Genomic DNA, 22,093 nt, shown 5'->3' with positions numbered 1-22,093 from the left:
TGATTTTATGCCATGCAATGTATTTGGAAAATCACTTTTGTAATAAAAACATAAATGATATACAGACCTGAGGGAGTATGCAAAACTGACAATAGGGGGATCTTAGTTCTAATGTTTCATTTTCCGGCATAATATTTCATCATGATAGTATAAAAGCAGAAAATAAAACTTCAAGTTTTCAGGCCTGGTGCGACAGCATAGTGGTTAAAGTCCTTGCCTTGCACACGCTGGGATCCCATATGGACGCTGATTCTAATCCTGGCAACCCCGCTCCCCATCCAGCTCCCTGCCTGTGGCTTAGGAAAGCAGTCAAGGACGGCCCAAAGCTTTGGGACCCTGCACCCAGAAGAGGCTCCTGGCTTCGGATCGGCATAGCATTGGCCATTGCGCTCACTTGGGGAGTGAACCATCGGATGGAAGATCTTCCTCTCTGTCTCTCCTCCTCTCTGTATATCTGCCTTTCCAATAAAAATAAATAAATCTTAAAAAAAAAACTACTTTAAATTCTCATCTAGACCGTATGAAAAGCAATTTTGTAAGCAGATAACATTTTGATTACTACATAAATCACAAGGCTTTTAAATTTTAAATATTTCTTTTTTCTTTAAAAAAAATTTATTTATTTATTGGAAAGTCAGATATACAGAGAGGAGGAGAGACAGAGAAGAAGAAAGACAGAGAGGAAGATCTTCCATCCGATGATTTACTCCCCAAGCGGCTGCAGTGGCTGGAGCTGAGCCAATCCGAAGCCAGGATCCAGGAACTTCTTCCGGGTATCCCACACAGGTGCAGGGTCCCAAAGCTTTGGGCTGTTCTTGACCACTTTCCCAAGCCACAAGCAGGGAGCTGGATGGGAAGTGGAGCTGCCGGGATTAGAACCGGCACTCATATGGGATTCCGGGCATGTTCAAGGTGAGGCTAGGCCACGCCACAGGGCCCAATTTTAAATATTTCTAAGAAAATATAAAAGGGAAATATTTCCTTGACTTGTAATCTTCATAAATTGTAGAATTCTCTAACAGATGTGTTTGGACTTCAGTCTCAACAGAGAGGAAGGCAGGCATTTCAATGATAGGGTTTATTCTAATTTGAAGTCATATCATGTGACTTTTAATTGTATTTCAAGAAACTGATTCCTTATTACTTTATCATATTTCTTACGATTTTGAAAGATTTACGGAGAAGTGAGCGACTGGTTTTCCATCTGATGGTTCACTTCCTAAGTGGCCACAGTGGCGGGAGCTTAGCTGATCCTAAGCTGGGAGCCGGGAGCTTCTTCCGGTCTTCCATGTGGCTTCAGGGGCTCAGACGCTTGAGCCATCCTTGGCAATGAGTTGGATCAGAAGCAGAGTAACCAAGACTCCAACCAGTGTCCATATGGGATGCCAGCACTGAAGTCAGAGGCTTAGCTTCCTATGCCACTCTTCTCCCTGATTTGGTTTTTAGACTCATATTTGTGAACCCTTGAAAATAAACAAGCCTCTCTCAATTTTTAATGACTACATTTTATGGATTCTTAAAGAGTGCCAATGAAATACATCATTTCCTCAAGACCCTCTAATGAGTAATTATCATAATAAAAATTAACTTGTTTATTCTGGTCTACAGGGTCCAACGTAATCTGGTCTCTGCCAATCTGTCCAGTTTCAACTCCCACTTACCCTCATTTATTATATAGCCTAAATACAGGGGACTTTTTTTTTTTTAAACTACCGAACTGCTACACACCAAATAGTACCTGACACAACATATGATAGATGGGGGTAATAAATAGTTTTGTTTTATTTCTCACAGAACTTACCTTTCATGTAAAATTTTTGTATTAATTATTCCGTTGGCCAGAAACTCAGCTCAACTTATTTCTTGTTCACTGTAATATTCCAATACTTGGGAGTGTGGCATGCTAGCACTCAGGAACAGGAGTAGCAGGAGATTGTAGGGTCTGGAAAGGCAAGGGATGGGGTTTGTACACAGAGTAGTGCTTCACGGTGCTGATGCCAAAGGGAGGTTGAGCTAACAACTGCGGGATGTCTGTTAGGCTTAGCAACGTGGTGTGTGGCAACCAGACAAAAGGTAAGATTTTTTTTGCAGCAATGTGAAGCAAATGGTTAAAGATTTCTAAACTATACTCCAGAAGAGAAAGCTGCAAATAGTTGCTTGTGAAAAGAAGGTCCTCTTCCCCCCTTTAAAAAAAAATGGGAGAGATTTGAGTATTAGATTCTGAATGGACAGGATTCAGTAGAGGTTTAGGAAATAGAATGGAATGGCATGTAATCTGAGATACTTGAGTAGGCTGCAGGGAGTTGGATGTGTATGAATAGAGAAAGAGAAAAAGGTATTCAAATGCTGGTAGGTGTGTAAATTAGATGTTGGAAAGGCTTAAAAGGGGGATTTGGCCCGAACCATCTAGCAAAAGAAGGAAAAGGATAGTTTTGTTTGGACTTTTGTGATTGGGTGGATGATGCCACCGTTAATCTGGAAAGGATTCTAACGGAGGAAGACATTTTAGATGGTAGGGAAACATGATTGGTAATATCTTAGAAGAAAATTCCAATGCTGCCTTTTGTGCCACTCTCCCTTGCCAGCTATGTTTCAGATTGGTTGTCTGCTCTCAAACATGGCCACACTTATTTTGTGTAGATCCTTTTGCATTAGCTATAGTTGCTGCTTGCATAATTCTTGGTTGGGTTTTTGGGATTTTGGGTTCTCTGTTTTATTGTAACTTTTTAATTATCTTTTATTTGTCACATTTTAGGATACCAGATTATCTGATGTAAAATAACCTCCCATTCTCAGACTGCCGTGTTCTAGTATTTTATAGAGTACTGCCCTCTGCCTTAATTGCCTCAACTCACAGAACATAGTCCCTTTACAGTGTATAACCCGAACTTCTCACAGCCTTCCTGCAACATGGCAAGGATGTGTCAGGAAATACACTGAGCACTTTCATTAAATGTTGGCATATGTTAGCTGAGATGCTGTCCTTTAAGAATCAGATCAAAGTTTTTTGAACTCTTTCCACATCTGTTTGGACAAATCTTCCCACCCTTTCTTTGAAGAATTATAACATGGAGCAGTTGCTGCAAGAAACAGAAGTGTGTAGTGAAAAGCATCAAACTGAGGAAAAATTTTCTCTATTTGTTAGGGAAAATCATAGTAGTTTGTGAGGAAACAGGGTTTCAACAGTTAACTGTTAACAGGGTATAGTTAAAAAAAAATGTAACTACCTAAAAAAAACTAGGCCTCTTATCATACAGTGACGCAAGGCTTCTGTTGCAGTCAGTGTATCCTCTCTGAGCATCGGTTTTCTCAAAAGTAAGAATAAAAGTAATATTTTTTTAACAAAAGATTTATCCTTATTGGAAAGGCACATTAGAAGAAACTAAGATCTTCCATCCGATGGTTCACTCCTCAGTCTGAAGCTAGAGTCCCAAGGTCTTTTGCTGTCCTCCACTGCTTTCCCAGTGCACAAGCTGAATGGGAAGTGGAGCAGCGGTGCCCATACGGGATGTCAGAGGTTAAAGGTGGAGGATTAGCCACTGAGCCATCGTGCTGGCTCGAAGAGTAGAAAAAATCTTCAACCTTTGTTTTGAAAGAGATTTCCCAGCCCTTGATTCAATCCTTAGATTTTTCCAACAGTCAAGGCCGCGGCAGCCAAGCCATGTCCAGCCTTACGTGGGACCCAAGTTACTAGAGCTATGAGCTGGTCAGGGTGCACTAGCGTGGTTGAATCCAAGAGAAGCCGGGATGCAGGCCCCCGACAGGCGGGAGTGGGCATCCCAGGCTTGGCTTAGCCGCTGCCCAACGTGGGCCCGTAAAACGCTGTTCTGAAGGTTGCCAAAGGTGCTTCTGACAGGCGAGAATTATTAAATATTTTATTATCTAGAATTCAGCATTAAAGCAGCCAGAAACGAAGGAAGCTGATATATTGCATATTCTGAGGTAATGGGAGCAGAGAGGAGCGGAAAACGAAAGAGTTGAAGAGAATTGCAGGATAGAAAAGTGAAGTTGAAAGCGCCGTTGCAGCGTTAGGGTAGGACTTCTCTATAAAATGCCGGAATCTGCCCTCCCCTGCCGAGCACTCCGTTCAACGCTGCATTCAGCCTTCCGTTCGCCCAAACAACTTTCTTGAACCCGATCAAATCCAAGTATTCTATCCCCTTTCCGCTCACGGACGAGCTCTCCTCCGGGGCAGACAAGAGTTTGTTTACAACGTCCTGGCCCGCACACGCCCGAGAGCTTATCGGGGTGTTAAATCCCTGCAGCCAGCGTGTCAACGCTCCCTGCAAACTACAGGTCGGAAACGGGCGTGCCGGCGTCCGCTGCCGGAGCCCAGTCACCCCAAGCCCGGGTGCGGGACAGGGTCCCCCGGCGCCCCGGGAAACCACCGTCCGCCGCGCCTCTAGCGCCGCCCTGGCCGGAAGGCGGGCGGGGAGCGGGAGTTCTCGCGAGAGCACAGAATTTTCCCGCGAAGCAGAAGCGCGCGTTTTTCCCGGGCCGGATACCTGACTGGAAGGTTGCGCGAGCGGCGCCCGTGGGCAGTGAGCGCGGGGCTCGTGAGGGCGCCGGGCTTCTCAGGGACCTGCTTCCCGCGGGAGGATCCAGCCATGCCGGCCGAGCAGCCCGCAGGCAGCGACGGTGAGTGAGGAGAACCGACGGCCCTCCGGGGAGCGGCGGCTCCTGAGAGGGGCTCGGGGGGGGGGGAGGACCGCCTGGGGATCGCACGGCGGTGCAGGAACGGAGGGGCTCGCTCCCGGGGTCGGGGGGCGTCCGGGTGGGCACGCTGACGAGGGGCAGGACCTGGCGCACCCCGCGGGTGTCCGGTGCCTGTGGGGGAGCCGGGCAGGCGGCCTGCTGGCGGGCAGTGGGCTGGGCAGTCTCGAGGCGACGTGGTCTCCCTGCAGGGCCCGCGCTCCCGGAGATGGAGGGGCAGCAGGAGGGCGCCGTGATTACCCCCGCCATGCTAGAGGAGGAGCAGCAGCTTGAGGCCGCGGGGCTGGAGCGAGAGCGGAAGATGCTGGAGAAGGTAACTTGGGGGGAGTCAGGTTCGCGCCCCGGGGAGTGGGTTTGCCCTTGCCTTGCCTGGAAGCGATGGGAGCGAGTGGCCAGCAGCGAGGGCGGCCGGTGGCACTTGGCATCCACCCGGCAGGGGCAGGGCAGGCATCCAGGGCCGGCCCGGCTGTTGGCCCAGCTAAGTGATGAAGTCGCTTTCTTTTTTCTGTTTGGTTCTTTGCGAGTGTCTGTGGCCAGGTAAGATTCCTTAGCCAATCATGTGGTGCACTGTTGAAGGTGCCAGGTTATTGCGCTTTAGTACACTTGTAGAAAAGAAAACCCAGTTGTAGACCAGTAATTCGGCCCTGTAAAGTGTAGTTTGAAAAGCTGCTTTCCTGCTTTCATTGCTGTATGTTCAGGAAAGAGACAAGTGGCTCAGAACTGAGTGGTGATTTTAGTCATGCAGTAGTACGATGATTTAGATGCTTATTGATCCCCCAATTACAGACTGAGGAAACTGAGGCAGTTGGTCACAGTAAGTGCTGAAGTCACGTCTGGCTGCTTCCTGTCATTAACTGTTGCGCCTCTCAGGAAATGCATAATTTAATATTGAACTAATCAAAATGCTTAAGTGGGAATGCAATGCACTGAAAATGGGGAGCGAGTCAAATGGTTCCTGCTCTCATCAATCAATAACACTGATTTTTTTGTTAGCGTGGTTAATACTTGAACATTTATGAGCATATTTCAAAGTGCTTATGGGCAGTTTTAAATGGAAAGATAATACACATTTTCCATGAACTTTTGGAAGACTTATCAGTGGGAGATTGTTTTGAATGCTTTAGAGGTTCTGCTTACTGAATCCAACTGTTCTATGAAGATCCTACTGTCTTTAAAGTTGTTTTTTCCTGTTATTAGTAGTTTTATTACTACAATGAATTATTTTAAAGTCCTCCATAGTAAAGTAGGTTCTGTTTACTTCGTTTTACAGATGAAAAAACTGAGGTATATAGAGCTTGCCTGCAATCCCAGAATCAGTAAATGACAGGGCTGAGATTGGAAACGGGCCTTGTGGCTCCAGAATTTACGTGTTTTAACCGCTGCGTTAGTCTGGTTGCTAATGATCCACTGTTAATCATAATATTAGTGAAGGGCATAAATATATTAACAAATGTTCTTCAAGTCACATGAATTCCTTTTGCTTTAGGAAACATAAGGAGTTAATAGAACTAGAGGGTATGACTTTAACTACATTCTCTGAATCCCTGTAGTAGTCTAGTAAATGTATATTGCTTGCCTCTTTGTTTCTTGATGGTGCATCACATCCTGCTTTGTTTCTGTAGGTTGTGTACCTTGGCACATAGTAGTCTGTGATATTTAAGTTGCTGTGCAAAAAAGAACATTTTATACTATATTGGTATCACATAGACACACTCATTAGTTATATAATCAGGTGAATTGTGCAGTACAGATCCTAGGACAAATGCACAGAGTAGAACTAAGATTTATTTATTTTTATTGGAAAGTCAGATATACAGAGAGAAGGAAAGACAGGGAAAGATCTTCCATTTGTTGGTTCATTCTTCATATGGCCACAGTGGCCTGAGCTGGGCTGATCTGAAGTCTGGAACAACTTCTGGGTCTGTCGTGTGGGTGCAGGTGGCCAAGGTTTTGGACCATCTTCTGCTTTTCTTGCCGTTAGGCAGGGAGCTGGATAGGAAGTGGAGCAGTCAGGATGACATCCAGTGCACACATAGGGTGCTGGTGCTTGCAGGTGGAGGATTAGTCACTTGACCTATCAAGCCCATCCCAATTTTTACCAAAAAGTTAACAGTTCATTTTATAAAGTCTAATTAATTTTGATCTTTTTATAATATTTACCTTATTCATTGACTGCATACTATGATCACAGAAGTAGGATGTTCCTAGAATAAGTTAAAATAGAATTTGAAAAACAACTAATATTATGAGTCACTTAAGCATTTTTGAGTTAATTTTTCCTGAATGCATGTATTATTTTCTTAGATTGCTATTTTTGTGCTATTGTAATATTTGTTTTGAAAGGTTAATGTGATGAAGTGGTATCCAGAAATACGAACTCTGAACTCGCTATTTCCAGCCTACTTGAGCCCTCTAACTGTGGTGGAAGGGAGGCAGGGTATTTTCTCAGTCTTGGGGCTTTTCCCCTATTCATATAGGTTGAAAAGTTGGTGATTGGTTTTAGTTGAAAAAAATAAATTACTGAGACTTGCTGCAGTAGCCTAGTGGCTATATCCTTGCCTTGCATGTGCCAGGGTCCCGTATGGGTGCTGGTTTGAGTCTCAGCTGCTTTATTTCCCTTCCAACTCCCTGCTTGTGGCCTGTGAAGGCAATCAGGGATGGCTCAAGGCCTGGGAAGCCTGCACTCAAATGGGGGAGACCTGGAAGAAACTCCTAGCACTTGGCTTAGGATCAGCTGTTGTGGCCACTTAAGGAGCGAGCCAGTAGACAGAAGATCTTTCTCTTTATCTCCTTCTCTCTGTAAATTGACCTTTCCGAGAAAAAAAAAAATACATGTTTAAAAAATAAATAAAACACTGGCTCTGTTACTAAAGAGTTGGGTAAACTTGATAAGGCAGGAGTTTTTTCTAGATTGTATAAAATGAGACATATATAACCAAATCTATGAAGACCTGTTTTAATTCTAAAGACTTAAGTATGATTCTTAGTGCCATTGTCAAGACAATCAGTATTGCTTATTGCAAGAACTAATTTGTAAAAAATTTATTTTTATTGAAAAGGCAGATCAGATTTACAGGGAGAAGTAGAGACAGAGAAAGATCTTCCATTTACTGGTTTACTACTCAAATAGCTGCAGTGGCTGGAACTGAGCTTAACCAAAGCTAGGAGGCAGGAGCTTGTTTCTGGTCTCCCACGTGGTGCAGGGTCCCAAGGCTTTGGACTGTCCTTGACTGGTTTCCTAGGCCACCAGCAGGGAGACGGATGGAAAGTGGAGTCAGCAGGACATGGACTGGCATTCATGTTGGATCCTGGCCCTTCCGTGGTGAGGATTTAGCCATTTGGCCACCGTATCAGGCTCCGCAAGAACTCTTTTGAGCTTTTCTTTTATTTGCGTATGTTAGAACAGATGTCGTTGACATCTGTTTCGTTTCCTGGAATATGATGTCTTCAGTGATAATACTTTGGATTTTTAGAATTTACAGCTGGTACTGTACGGTTTAATATTAAGTATGTCTGTATCCGAGCTAGTTTTCAGATTATATGGTGTCACCTTATGCATAGTGTAAGCCAACCTTCTGTGTTGCAGTACTTTATCTAATGAAGTATAGATTCAGTGCTTCCGTACTTGTTTGTTGATTGAGCTGGATTGGTGTTAGAGGACTGACTTTAAAAAAAAATTGTTTATTTGAAAGGCAGAGTTGCAGAGAGGGAGATAAAGAGAAAGAAACAGTGTTCACAGAGATCCTCCATGTGCCGGTTCATTTCCCAGACTGAAGCCAGAGAGCCTGGAGCACTGACCAGGTCTTCCATGGGTGACAGGGACCCACGTCCTTGGGCCATCCTCTGCTGCTTTCCTCTGCTCTTTTGTAGGGAGCTGGATGGGAAGAGGAGCGATGGCTCCGCGTTGCTGGCCCTGTGGAGCTGACATTTAAAGATATAAGTGTAGGGCCCGGCGCGGTGGCGCAAGTGGTTAAGTCCTCGCCTTGCACGCCCGGGATCCCATATGGGCGCCGGTTCTAATCCCGGCAGCCCTACTTCCCACCCAGCTCCCTGCCTGTGGCCTGGGAAAGCAGTCGAGGACGGCCCAAAGCTTTGGGACCCTGCACCCGCGTGGGAGACCCGGAAGAGGCTCCTGGCTTCGGATCGGCATAGTATCGACCCGTTGCGGCTCACTTGGGGAGTGAATCATCGGATGGAAGATCTTCCTCTCTGTCTCTCCTCTCTGTATATCTGCCTTTCCAATAAAAAATAATAAAAATAAATCTTTAAAAAAAAAAAGATATAAGTGTTGTCTCCCAGTCTTCCGTGGTTAGGCAGTGTGAATTGGCAGTTATCTCCAAAGTGTTATGTTCAGCTATCCTTTGAAGAGTTCTCAATCTTGGATCTCTGTTAGAATCTTGATTATTGGGCCTGATACAATGGCTCAATTGGCTAACCCCTTGCAAGCACCATATGCTGGTTCGTGTCCTGGCTGCTCCACTTCGCATTCAGCTCCCTGCTTGTGGCCTGGGAAGGCAGTCGAGGACGGCCCCAAGCCTTGGGACCCTGCACCCACGTGGGAGACCTGGAAGAAGTTCCTGGCTCTTGGCTTTGGATTGATTCAGATCTGACTGGCATTTGGGGAGTGAATTAGGATGGAAGACCTTTCTGGTTTGTCTCTTTTCTCTGTAAATCTGCCTTTTCAGTAAGAATAAATGTCTTCAAAGAAAGTTTCAGTTTAGAAAAAGAAAAAATTTTAATCCCTTTGCTTACTACCCCTATCCTGATTTAAATGGCCTGGGTGGGGTACACACACTTACAGTGTCTGGAACATAATTGTTAGTTGCCCAGGGTTATAAATATGTTAGCCTTGCTAGATGAACTAAACTTGCACTCATCTCACTTAAACACACTGGAATTGTTTTTTGTGGAGTTCAGCTTACGTGGACTTGGCAAATTATAAGGGGTATTTGACCTGAAAAGCTGTTTGTAAATAAAACACAGCTGTATCTGTTTACTGTTCATGACTGCTACAAAGGCAAAGTTGAATATTTGCATTAGATCAGTGTTTAATGCTGAAATATCTATTATCTGGTCATTTGTAGCAAAGATTTATGACTATTAAACTATTTAATTTTTTAAAAAGAGATTTATTTTGTATATGAATGGCAGAGTTAAAGAGTAAGAGAGAGATCCTCCATAACTCCTTATGTTTTCAAAAAGGCTGGAGGTGGGCTCCTCTGAAGCCAGGAACCTCTTCTGGATTTTCCTTGTGGGTGCAGGGTTCAAGTACTTGGGCTGTCCTCTGCTGCCCTCCCAGGCCAGCAGCAGGGAGCTGGATTGGAAGTGGAGCTGCCAGGGCTCCAACTGATGCCTGTATGAGATGCTGACTGCAGGCAGATGCCTGTCTAGCCATGCCACCGTGCTGTGCCTGAGCTGTATAATCTTACGTATGTTTTTTATTTGTGATATGCTGGTGTTTGTAAAAAGCTTTAACTTTCCTGTCATTGTGATTCGGGGAGTGTTCTCTGAGCCATGCAGTCTTGTAGAAATTACTTAAGACCCTCTTCTTTTATATAAAAATTCACTTATTTGTTTGGAAGTTAGTCAAAGAAAGGCATCTTTTATGCTGTATCGTTCCTTAAATTGCCCCAAAGTGTGAGGCTTGTCCAGGCTGAACCCAGGAGCCCAGAATTCCATCCCAGTTTCCTTGTGGCCAGCAGGGGCCCAAGCATGGGGCCCCATGCTGCTGTTTTCTCAGGTGCTCTAGCAAGCAGCTGCACTCCATCTGGCACTCCAGCATTGGCTGCTGGTGTCACAAGTCGCAGCGTTAGTCTTGTGCTGCATTGCTTGTCCCTTGTGTTCAGTACTTTCACATTTCAGTGTAAGAATTCTTGAACAAGATGTTCTAGTCCCTGACTAATGAGATTTTTAAAAAAGCTTGCTTTTTGTAATAAAACTAATAACAAAGATTTTATCTATGTGTAAAGGAATTTGTTTATTTAAAACATATACTACTTAAATATTTTCTAAATTTTGTTTGTGCTTTTTTTTTTTAAAAAAATATTTATTTATTTTGAATGGAAGGGCAGATATTTATTTATTTATTTTGATTGGAAGGAGAGAGACAGGGGGAAGTGGGTGCAGAGAGAAAGATCTTCCGTCCACAGTTCACTCCCAAGTGCCCACAACGGCCAGAGCTGAGCCAGTCCAAAGCCAGGAGCCAGGAGCTTCTTCCAGGTTTCCCATGAAGCTACAGGATCCCAAGGCTTTGGGACATCCTTTACTGCTTTCCTAGGCCACAAGCAGGGAGCTAGATAGGAAGTGGAGCAGCTAAAACTGGATAGGAAGTGGAGCAGCTGGGATCCTGGCACCTGTAAGGCAAGGAGTTAGCCACTAGCCCTGCCAGTGTTTCTATATAAGATTTATTTGAAAGGGAGAGTGTTTTATATCCGCTGAGTCACTCTCAGATGCTTGCCACAGCTTGTGCTAGAGCAGACAGGGATCCTGTCAATTGCCCACATTTAGCTATCACCTGCTGCCTGGCAGGTGAGCACTATCTAATGTACCTGGACTGGATGGGAGGAGGGTCAGGCAGACACTTGAATCAGGCACTCTGGTAATGTGATGCAGATATTTCAAGAGGTGGTTTAGGCTGCTGTGCTGCAGCACTCACACTGATTTCTAAGTTCTGTTTTTTAAGATTTATTTATTTATTTGAAAACCAGTTAGAGATGAATGAGTGGGAGAAAGAATGAGAGAATCAGTCTTCCTTCAGCTGGTCAGTACACAGATGGCTACCATGGCCAAAGCCGAGTCAGGTCAAAGCCAGTGGCTTCTGAGTCTCCATATGGATGTCAGAGGCCCAAACATTACGGGTCATCTTTCCCTAGTGTTCCTAAGCTATTAGCAGAGAGTTGGATTGGAAGTGGAGCAGCCAGGGTGTGAACCACTACCTGTGAGAGATGCTGGCATTCCAATTGGCATTTTTTATCTGCTATTCTACAATGCCAGCCCTTGTATTATTTATTTTAATGAATATTTGACATAGTTGACAAGAAAGCATCTATCCAGCTTAAGTGGCGGAGAAGCAAGTTTCTGCATGCTGATTTATTCCTCAAAGGATTGTTATGGTCAGGACTGGCATGGTGCCCCCCCAGAATCTTCATTACATGAGCATGTAGCCAAAGACAGGAGGTGGAGTGCTGTGCTACAGGACAAGATGTAACTGCTGAGGCAAATGCCTACCTGTTGTCCAGATTTTGCTTTGAAAAACGAAATGGCTCTGGTAAATCTCATGGAGATTCTTTTTTTTTTTTTTTTTTTTTTATTTATAAGATTTTATTTTGACATTTTTTACATAGTTAATTAGGGTAAGAAGGTTCAAGGGCTACATGAAAGTGGATAATACTAGTATGTTTTCCATATTGTTACCTTCATGTTTAAAGGGGGTTATTTAAGGGAGAAGGCCCACCCAATTTCCCACCCTCCCCAGGTCCCGGATGTAGGGCATGCTCTGAGGTTCTTGCTCAAGTGGTTTTGATATTGCAACAGTCATGAATCGCTGTCAATCTTGCCACTCCAAGCACTATGAGATCTTTGAAAAATCAACTGATTGACATAGTCCATCATAGCTGAGATGGTTGCTTGACCTGTTCTGTCTTCTCTCTTTTCTTCGTTAGGGTTCTGAGTCCAGCATTTAGATTAGGAAGATCTCCAAAGAAACTTCTTGTATGTGCTAACAAGTACAGGGCCTGGCACCGTCCATCGCTCCAATCAGCTGGTGGTTGCAGTTGCTGGGTTGGTTCTGTTTTCACTCCCGACTTCCACTGGAACCAATGGGTGTTGCAGTCCAGCCTGGTTCTGCCCAGCACATACTTGGCCCTCACATAAACCAGCGGGAGCTGCAGCCTAGGTTGGAGCGACCCACAATAACCCCCACCAGACCCACTCCCTACCCTGGTTTGCCAGTAAGTGTAGCAGTAATCCAGTCTGTCCCACACCCCATTCCACCCCAGCCGCTATCTTAGTTATCTTAGTTTTATGTCCTGTGAAAGTGGTAACCCAAGAGGGATGAGCCCACTATTTCCCTCCCAGGCCTCTCCCACTCCCAGATTCCAGTTGATGCTGCGTCTAAGCCCAAACAACCCTTGCCCACTTTAATTTTGCTTGCACCAGTAGGAATAATCCGCCGAGTCCGGCTTTTCCCTGATCTGGTCCACATGAGGCGCACAGGTGTGGTAGCTCTGCCCAGTCTGGTCTGCCCCCATCCCAGCCCATGCTCTCCTGCGGAAGTAGCTGTCCTGCAAAGGAACCCTCCCTTGTTCCCCTGTCGGCTCTGCCCACTTCCTTTCTTGTTCTCAGGCTGGTAGGGCGCTGCGGTCGCTTCCGGTACAGGCAACCTCACCTCGGCATTCCATAATGTGCACTAGTCTTTGTTGCGACCAACCCTAGGTCGGCCCACACTGGTGCCTGGATTTGCCAGTGGATAATGTGGACAGATTCAGCCTGGTCTTGCCCCCACATCAGCCAATTGTATGCCAGTGGGTAGCTTTCCATGGCCTTTTCTGGGCTGTTTCCTATCTTGTTTCTTGCGTTTACCTGCCGGGTCTGTGTCCTGCCAGAGGAGTTGCCCAGGCTCCTCCATCAGAACCTCTCCCAATGCCAGGTTTCACGCTTACCAGTGGGTCCATGAGCCAACCCTACTCAGTCCACCTCCTGTAATAACAGGAACTGTGGCTTTTCCTGTCTGGCCTTCCACCCAATCTGGTTCTTGCTGTTGGATGTTCCAGCCCAGCCATGGTTTGTCTATACCCACATATGGCTCACACATGGCTCAGTAGGGGTTTGAGACCCTGCCTGGTCCATCCCACATCTGCCCTGGTCCTCCAGAACACCAGGGGGAGTCGGGGTCCGGCCCGGTTCGGTGCATCCAATCCCAGTCCACACTTGTGCCAAGGGAGACTACAACTGTTTCCAGATCAGAACGCAGCTCCCCTTCCAGGCCATGTGCCTCTTGGTGGGAACCTCAGCCCAGCTAGGGTTGTCCCCTTTGCTCCCCAACCGGGTCTGTTCCCAGCCATAGATCACTTGCCTGCCAATGGATGCTCTGACTCAGCTTGGCACAGCTCCTCACCTGTCCCGACCTCTGCCTTAGACACTGTGGCTTAGCGTCCCTGGCTCCCACAGACCAGCAGGTACAAGAACCTAGCTCGGCAAGACCTCTGCTCCCTCCTGGTTTCTAGTTTTACTTGTGGGCTAAGGTTTGTTCAGTCGTGCCTAAACTACTCTGTTCCATTACCAGTTGACACATTGGCCAACTGTTGGAGCTACTTTTGCAGGACAGGCCCCAAGCCCTAGCTTCTGCATGACTGGTATTTGGTACTCAGAATTATTAGTGATTACAAGTTTTGCTAAGGAAGAGTTACTGCCTGTTTCAGGTCCAAGAAGCACAATGGGTTCAAACTGGAGGGAATTAAGCAGCAACTCAAAGAACCAAATCCCCAGAGCTCCCCGGCCGGGCGGCCAGCAGGCAGAGCCTGGCACCAAATGGCGCACTGGCCCGAGGACAGCTCAGCACATGGCGGCTGTCCGGGATCCAGGCATGAGACGCCCCGTCCTGAGACCCACCAGCAGCCCCCTGGCAGCTGGAGGTTTAAATAACCCAGGCCCAAGGTCGCCCCCCTCCCAAATCCCATTCACCGCCCCATGAGGGCGGCGGGTGGGTGTCGGGCCTGCCCAGCCCCGGAGGCCTCCCCCTCGGTCTACTCACCCCGAAGGAAGCGGCCCCCGGAACCAGCAGGCCCGAGGACAGCTCAGCACATGGCGGCTGTCCGGGATCCAGGCATGAGACGCCCCGTCCTGAGACCCACCGAGATTCTTTACATTAGTTACAGGAAATATCTTAAACCCAAGGTTATATGTTAGCTAGCTTGTGAAACCTTATGTAAAAAAACAGCGAAACATAGAGAACATCAGTGATTTTGACAGTTTCTTTTTTTTTTTTTTTGATAGGCTCGCATGTCTTGGGACAGAGAGTCCACGGAAATTCGGTACCGTAGACTTCAACATTTGCTGGAGAAAAGCAATATCTACTCTAAGTTTTTACTGACTAAAATGGAACAACAACAACTAGAGGTGGGTATATGCGATTTGACTATGGTTTAGTATTTTTTTTTTTTTTTTGAGAAACAGCTTCATTATGCAGTTCAAGTTTATAATTTGAAGAATTTTGTTACTGATTATTTATTTATTTGAGAGATGGAGAAGGAACCCCATCTTGTTCAGTCTCAAAATTCTTAAAATGATACCCGGTGTGCTAGGAATCTGATGACTGTCCCAGCCATTTGAGCTGTCACCTCTGCCTCCTAGGGTGCACGCTCTGACGGGAACTGGAATTGGCAATGGAGTCAGTCAGGACTCAAACCTAGGAACCACAGTGTAGACGAGCTGTTGTCTTGCCAGGAGCCTAAATACCTGCATTTGATAAGCTTGACCATTGAGTCGATATACCCTGTGTAGCCCAATACAATTGAGGGAATGTCATTTGTATCATTAGGAAAAGTTTTTTTTTTATTTTTTTTTTTTTAAAGATTTATTTTTATTATTTTTTCATTGGAAAGGCGGATATACAGAGAGGAGAGACAGAGAGGAAGATCTTCCATCCGATGATTCACTCCCCAAGTGAGCGCAACGGGTCGATACTACGCCGATCCGAAGCCAGGAGCCTCTTCCGGGTCTCCCACGCGGGTGCAGGTTCCCAAAGCCTTGGGCCGTCCTCGACTGCTTTCCCAGGCCACAAGCAGGGAGCTGGAAGGGAAGCGGGGCTGCCGGGATTAGAACCGGCGCCCATATGGGATGCCAGGGCGTGCAAGGCGAGGACCTTTAACCACTTGCGCCACCGCGCCGGGCCCCACATTAGGAAAAGTTTGCTTGTACCAGTGATGGTCCCCATGTTTGCTCACATCAGTCACTAATCTGCTTTCTGTCACTATAATCAGTACTGCTTTTCTAAAATGCTATACAAGTGGAATCATGGTAATTATGATATTTTGATGATGTGAAATGTTTGGGTTTTAATCCCTGTTTCCTGGCACATAGGTACAGAATTCCCTAGAGTCTTTGTGAAGTTGGCTTGCTAGTGAGTTGACTGGCTTGTAACCCCTAGACAGCTTCCGGATGGGGCTGCATAGTGAAAGGAGGGGTGATGAGTGTGTGGGGACTTTCAGAGAAAGGGCTAATGGTTCAACTTACTACCAGTTCCAACAGTTGTTTTCATTCAACCTGTGAAGGACAGGTTTCAAGGTTTCTCTAGAAGGAAACGTGTGGAGGTGCCTGGGGCGTGGAGGCCAGAGGGCAAAGGAGCCCCATGATCTGTTCCTGTGCCTTGCCTTTTCATCTCTTGGGTTGTGTTCAATTAGCGTTCTTTGTAATGTCCTTTACAATAAGTGAAGAAAAGTAATTTTCTGATTTCTATTAGCCATTCTAACAAGTTAGTGAAGTCAAAGAGGAGGTTGTGGGGACCTAGTGTGTATCTTGGGATCGACATCAGATGTGGAGGGAGGAGGAGAGACAGGAAGATCTTCCCTCTGCTGATTCACTCCCCAAGTGGCTGCAGTGGCCAGTGCTGAGCTGATCCGAAGCCAGGAGCTGCTTCCGGGTCTCCCATGCGGGTGCCAGGTCCCACAAGCAAGGAGCTGGTTGGGAAGTGGAGCAGTGGGATTAGAATCAGCACTGCTATGGTATCCTGGTCTTGTGTGCAAGGCAAGCAACTAGGCTACTGTGCCGGGCCCTTATTACAGTATTCTGTGAGGATACCATTTTGCTGCCTTGTAGTTTACGTTGTGTTCTGATAAGTTGAAGTCTGTAAGACTAAGCCATTTTGCTGCTGCTCTCAAGCCTGCCACTTGTTTTTTTTTTTTTTTTTTAGCATTTGGACCTTTGTGGTGCAGTTACCCCCTTCTAAGTAATTATGTTTACCTCGTTATCATTTTTAAGCATTGGCTGAAGCTGACAGTTGCTAACATTCCTGACACGTCCTGCCTTCTGTTCTTCCCTTGCTCTTACACAGTCTCATTTACTGTGGTGAGTTCCACCAGCACTCACTATTAAGGAGCTCTTCTGCACATTCTGTTACGGCTTACAGTTCACATTTGTTAGGATACATCAGGAAGAGCTAGAAATTACCTAAAAATAACTTGTTCTTCTAAATATACAAGTGCTCTGTATATTAGCTCTTTCCTGTTGTGGCTGAGAGAATCTAAACTTTTTCTTATTCTTGACTCCTTATAAGCATAAGAAATGTTCGCATATTTTCGTTCTCTTGGCTCTCCTGGCCTTGGTTTCCTGATTCATGTACTTATCAGCTCCCACCCAACCTTTCTGGTTTTGAGAGATGATTTTGTTTTGTTTTTTTTAGTAGAAATGTTTTATTCTCTGGTTCCTGGCTTTAGGAATGTCAGCAGCTCTGTTTTGAATCCAGTCTACTTAAACACAGTTGGTGCTGTTCCCGTTCTTCCTCCCTTATTTGGAAGTTACCTTTAGGCAGTAAGCTGGGCAGTAAGAACATTCTTGTCATTAATTATTAGTGTTCTCTGTCCTTTGTATATGTTGTCTGAAAACACTAATTTAACATATTTGATCTGGATTTTAATTGTTTATGCAGGACAGAAAATCTGCTGCCTGTTAATTCTCTAAGGTTTGAAGTTTTGAGTTTTTGTTTTTAAATAATTATGCAATATTCTTACCATGAACATAAGTTACTTGAGATTCATGTTTTATTTGTTGTTTTTCTTGGCTTTCAGGAACAGAAGAAGAAAGAGAAATTGGAGAGAAAAAAGGGATCTTTAAAAGTGATAAAGGTAATACAGCAAGCCAGAATTCCACAGGCAGGGTTCATTACCAAAGGGATACTCATTTGGAGTAAAATCTATTCAGTTTTTTTTTATGATTTTTTTTTTAATTGGAAAAGCAGGTTTACAGAGAGCAGAGATAGGCAAATAGAGAGATCTTCCATCCACTAGCTCACTGTCTAAGTAGCTATATCTGCTGGAACTGAGTCGATCTGAAGCCAGGAGCCTCTTCTGGGTCTCTCACATGGGTGCAGAGTCCTAAGACCTTGGGCCAACCTTGACTGCTTTCCCAGGCCACAAGCAGGAAACTGGATGGCAAATGGAGCATTGGGACATGAACTAGGGCCTGTATGGAATGCTCGTGCTTGCAAGATGAGGACTTCAGCCACTGAGGAATTTCACAGGCCCAATTAAGTTAAATACAACTAAAAAAAGAGAAGATGTATGTTTAACTTAAAAATAATGGTGTTTTCAGTGTTTGATTATGAAATTTCTTTTCGTAGCTGAAAAAATATCTGAGCAAAGTGTAGCTATTTGGAAAACGTCAAGAAATGTGATTATGAAATAAGTTATAGTAGGGAAATGTATAAAAAGATGTATGCAGATAAAATACAATGATGAAGAATTCTGAAATTGGTTCAACCACAAGGAAGACTTAGCTTGGCATTTAATCATTATCTTTTAGTATTTACTACCAGAAAGATCCATAGTAAAAATATTTTTAAATCTTGTTTTGTAGGATAAAAATTCAGTTGATACAAACGAAGAGAATGCAGGTAAATTCCCTGTTTTAGTTTTGAGGAATATGTGTTTATATTTCTGTGTAAATTATTATTAAAAACCAATTGTCATATTTATAGGTGTGAGAAAGAAAAGAGGAAGAGAAGATGAATCATACAATATTTCAGAGATCATGTCCAAAGAGGTAAAAATGGGGACGGGTGTATGCATTTTGATGTTGAGTCTAGTTTAGGTTTTGAGCCACCTGAAATACGGAAAGACCACTTTTATTTAGCTTTTTACTGTTTTTTTAAATCTTTCCTTTGCTTTCAAGCATTTATGTGAAGATTTGGTTAATATTAAGTGTATTAAAAAATCAACCCTAAATGTAAAACATGTCTATAGTTTTATTTTTAAAAAGGCTATTAAACATCCTTTTAAGTTAATATTCTTTATGATATTGAAGTATTCAGTTAGAATGGTTGCTGTTGAGAAAATATGAATGGGTGTATAGGCTCTTTTTATGAAGATTCATTTGGGTGTTTATTATTTGGCAGGTAGGAGAGGTCTTGGTGTCTAATGGTTTAGTCCCCAAGTGTCTGCACTTATTTATTTGAAAGAGTATTACAGAGAAAGAGAACTCCTACATCTGCTGGTTACTCCCCAGCCGGAGCTGGGATGGACCCAGGCCAGGAACCTGGGACTTCGTATGAGTCTCCCGCTTGGGTCGGGGAGTAAGGCTCTTGAGCTGTCACCTGCTGCTGCCCAGGGGCATGAGCAGGGATTTGAGTGGGAAGCACAGAGTGGGAAGCTGAGATTTGAACTAGGTACTCTGTGAGGGGATACCTTCTGGGCCCCAACAGCTGACCCAAAGGGCCTCCTGAAACTCAACCATGAGGTTTATAAAAGTTTGTGTCTTGGAAGTGACATGTATGTTGAGATTGGAGGGAAGAAAGTTTACTTATTTAAAGATGGACGGATTGGGGCCTGAGTTGTGATGTAGTAGCTATTCCAGCCTTCAGTTTTGGTGTACTATATGGGCTTAATCCACTTCCAATCCAGCTTCCTGCTAATATACTTGGGAAGGCAGCAGAAGATGGCTCCTCCTGGCTTTGGGCCAGCACAGCCATGTGGGGAGTAACCAGCAGATGTAGGAGTTCTCTTTCTTTGTAATACTCTTTCAAATAAATAAATGAGAGGTGGATAAGTAAAAAGGAAAATAGTAAAATTATGGTAAGATAGAGAAGGAATATTGTAGGATATTAGTGATATTAGGCAAGTAATCAAGAGTGATTGGCAAGTCCCCAAAAGGTAAATGAAATTATATTTGGCTCCAGTTAGTAGGCTAAGTGAAAGAGTGGTAGGGGTTAAGTTTGATCAGGAGTTTGAGGTTGTCACCTGAAGAACAGAATGATATTTGAAAGATATTTTGTAGGTTTGCATTTTGTAGCTCATCTGGTTGTTGGTTGAAGTCTGGAAGTTAGTTGCATTAAATTTTTATTCTTTTTGCCTAACAAACTCCTTTCCATTCTTTGAAGATAACACAGATTTACTTTTAGCTTGAAAGCTGCCATAGACAAAGTAGGCCTGACTTTTCTACTGGCTTTATTTACACAAACAAGCAAGCTGCAAAACAAACTGGAGTTTATAAACAGCTGCAGGATGCTGTTTTACTTGCTATAGTGTTATTACTAGCTATGAATTAGTATTTAGTTTTATGTGGTTTTAAGAATAGCTGGAAAATCCAGGTGCTTAGTATTGTGAGTTTATTTAGTATTTTATCTAACTATCAGCAAAAATGTCTGTAGGTTTAATTCTTCCTAAGAACTTCCTGTTTGAGATTTGTGCTGTAATTACCTGAATGCTTCTGTTCTTATTTTCTGGCATAAAGTTGGCTTTAGTAAATATTTACTGAATAAATAAATGAGCCTCATACATATTTTTGTTTTCTCCTAGGAAATTTTATCTGTGGCTAAAAAAAGTAAAAAGGAGAATGAGGTAAGAAATGTATAGTAGCGAATTGAATTTATGAGCTATGTTTGCTTCATCACTAATTTTTTTTAATATGTCTGTAAAATAGAAAGAGTGGGTTCTTCTACTGGGTCATATTCTCCAAATACCCCAATTAGAAGTGAAGCTAGGGGATCTGGCACAGTAGCCTAGTGGCTAAAGTTCTTACCCTGAACACACTGGGATCCCATATGGGCGCTAAACTAGAATGGCAACCCTGCTTCCTATCCAGCTCCCTGTTTGTGGCCTGAGAAAGCAGTTGAGGTCCGCCCAAAACCTTGGGATCCTGCGCCTGCCTGGGAGACCCAGAAGAAGCGCCTGGCTTCTGGCTTCAGAATGGGTCAGCTCTGACTGTTGTGGTCACTTGGGGAGTGAATCATCAAACAGTGTATCATCCTCTCTGTATATATTACTTTCCAATAAACATAAATAATTCCTTAAAAAAAAAAGTGAAGGTAGGAAGTAGGAACTCCATCCGAGTCTCTATGCTAGTCAGGGAGTCAGGAAATGGAGCCAGCAGCACTGCCTTCCAGGGGTAAACCCTCACGGAAAGCTGGAATCAGCTGCGGCCAGCTATCGAACCCAGGTATTCTGATGTGGGGTGCTTTAACTTGGGTCAGACACCCTCACCACTGTTGCTTCTTCAATATCAATCTGCAGTGTTGTATGTTGGGTTTGTAGCTCTTGCAGCTTCCTGCTAAAATGTACCCTGTGAGTATTAGTGATGGGTTCCTGCTGCCCTCAATGAAGCTGGGATGGAGTCCTGGCTCTTGTCTGTTGACTGGGACAATACTGGATTAGTATGGTCACTACTGGATGGGAAACCTCTCTGATGTGCCTTTTAAATAAATAAGATAAAAAAATTTAAAGTGTTTAATAATTGATTTTCTTCAGTTTTGTTTGGGAAGCTTTGAATATAACCAATTTATATCAGTCTTTTAATCAGACATTTTTCTTTATAGGATGAAAGCTCTACTACTAACCTTTGTGTGGAAGATCTGCAAAAAAACAAAGATTCAAATAGTATAATTAAGAATAGATTGTCTCAAACTGTCAGGCAGAATGCTAAACTCTTTTTTGATCCAGATCGGAAATATGATGGACAACCAGTACCCTTTCAGCAACCAAAGCACTTCACGGGAGGAGTGATGCGTTGGTACCAAGTAGAAGGCATGGAATGGCTTAGGGTAATGAATTAATGTTTTCATTTTTTCTATAATAACCTATTATAATTATGTTATAATAACCTATACTATTATATAAGAAACAAGTATTTTGTATAGATAAACATTTTTGATTGATTCACCCTTAGTAAATTTTTAGAGTTTTATTTTTTTAAGGTTTTCAAAGTAAGGATTTGGTAAAGGATTTAAGCAAGTATAGCTGTAATTTCTTGTATAAATATGGCAGTCAACATGAATGTCAGTTCAGGGTGTGGAGTTTGAAAAGAAGCTATTGCTAAGTTACTGGGGGTTATTGAAGTTTAAATACAGTGTATATTGTTTTTCCAGATGCTTTGGGAAAATGGAATTAATGGCATTTTAGCAGATGAGATGGGCCTGGGAAAGACGGTTCAGTGCATTGCTACAATTGCGTTGATGATTCAGAGAGGTGTGCCTGGACCTTTCCTTGTCTGTGGGCCTTTGTCTACACTTCCCAACTGGATGGCGGAGTTTAAAAGATTTACACCAGAAGTAAGACATGTTTTCTTACGTTAAATGGATTGTTTCACTTTTGTTTATCTGTTATTGAGAGAATTTCTTCCTACTGTATACTTATTTCTGGATAAACATTACATCTGATTTGAGTTTTAAATACGT

The 22,093-nt window shown here is 43.9% G+C and overlaps 1 protein-coding gene across 3 annotated transcripts in view; it reads left to right on the top strand.

Moving 5' to 3' along the window:
- Positions 1–4,581: 4,581 nt before the first annotated feature.
- HELLS (helicase, lymphoid specific) overlaps positions 4,582–22,093 on the top strand; it is a 36,706-nt gene continuing 19,194 nt past the window's right edge. For all 3 annotated transcript variants that reach the window (XM_040992429.1, XM_040992430.1, XM_040992428.1), the window contains exons 1-9: positions 4,582–4,638; positions 4,905–5,026; positions 14,707–14,829; positions 17,496–17,552; positions 18,283–18,319; positions 18,404–18,468; positions 20,220–20,261; positions 21,236–21,460; positions 21,785–21,967. In XM_040992429.1, coding sequence (XP_040848363.1) covers positions 4,608–4,638; positions 4,905–5,026; positions 14,707–14,829; positions 17,496–17,552; positions 18,283–18,319; positions 18,404–18,468; positions 20,220–20,261; positions 21,236–21,460; positions 21,785–21,967 — 885 coding nt within the window. In that variant the 5' untranslated portion in view covers positions 4,582–4,607. The remainder of the gene's footprint in view (positions 4,639–4,904; positions 5,027–14,706; positions 14,830–17,495; positions 17,553–18,282; positions 18,320–18,403; positions 18,469–20,219; positions 20,262–21,235; positions 21,461–21,784; positions 21,968–22,093) is intronic.

Source organism: Ochotona curzoniae, unplaced genomic scaffold (assembly GCF_017591425.1).
Source record: "Ochotona curzoniae isolate NIBS_2020 unplaced genomic scaffold, NIBS_Ocur_1.0 contig_66, whole genome shotgun sequence".
Lineage (NCBI taxonomy): Eukaryota > Metazoa > Chordata > Mammalia > Lagomorpha > Ochotonidae > Ochotona > Ochotona curzoniae.
Note: the sequence above shows the minus strand (reverse complement) of the source record. Positions and strands in the feature narration are given on the sequence as shown.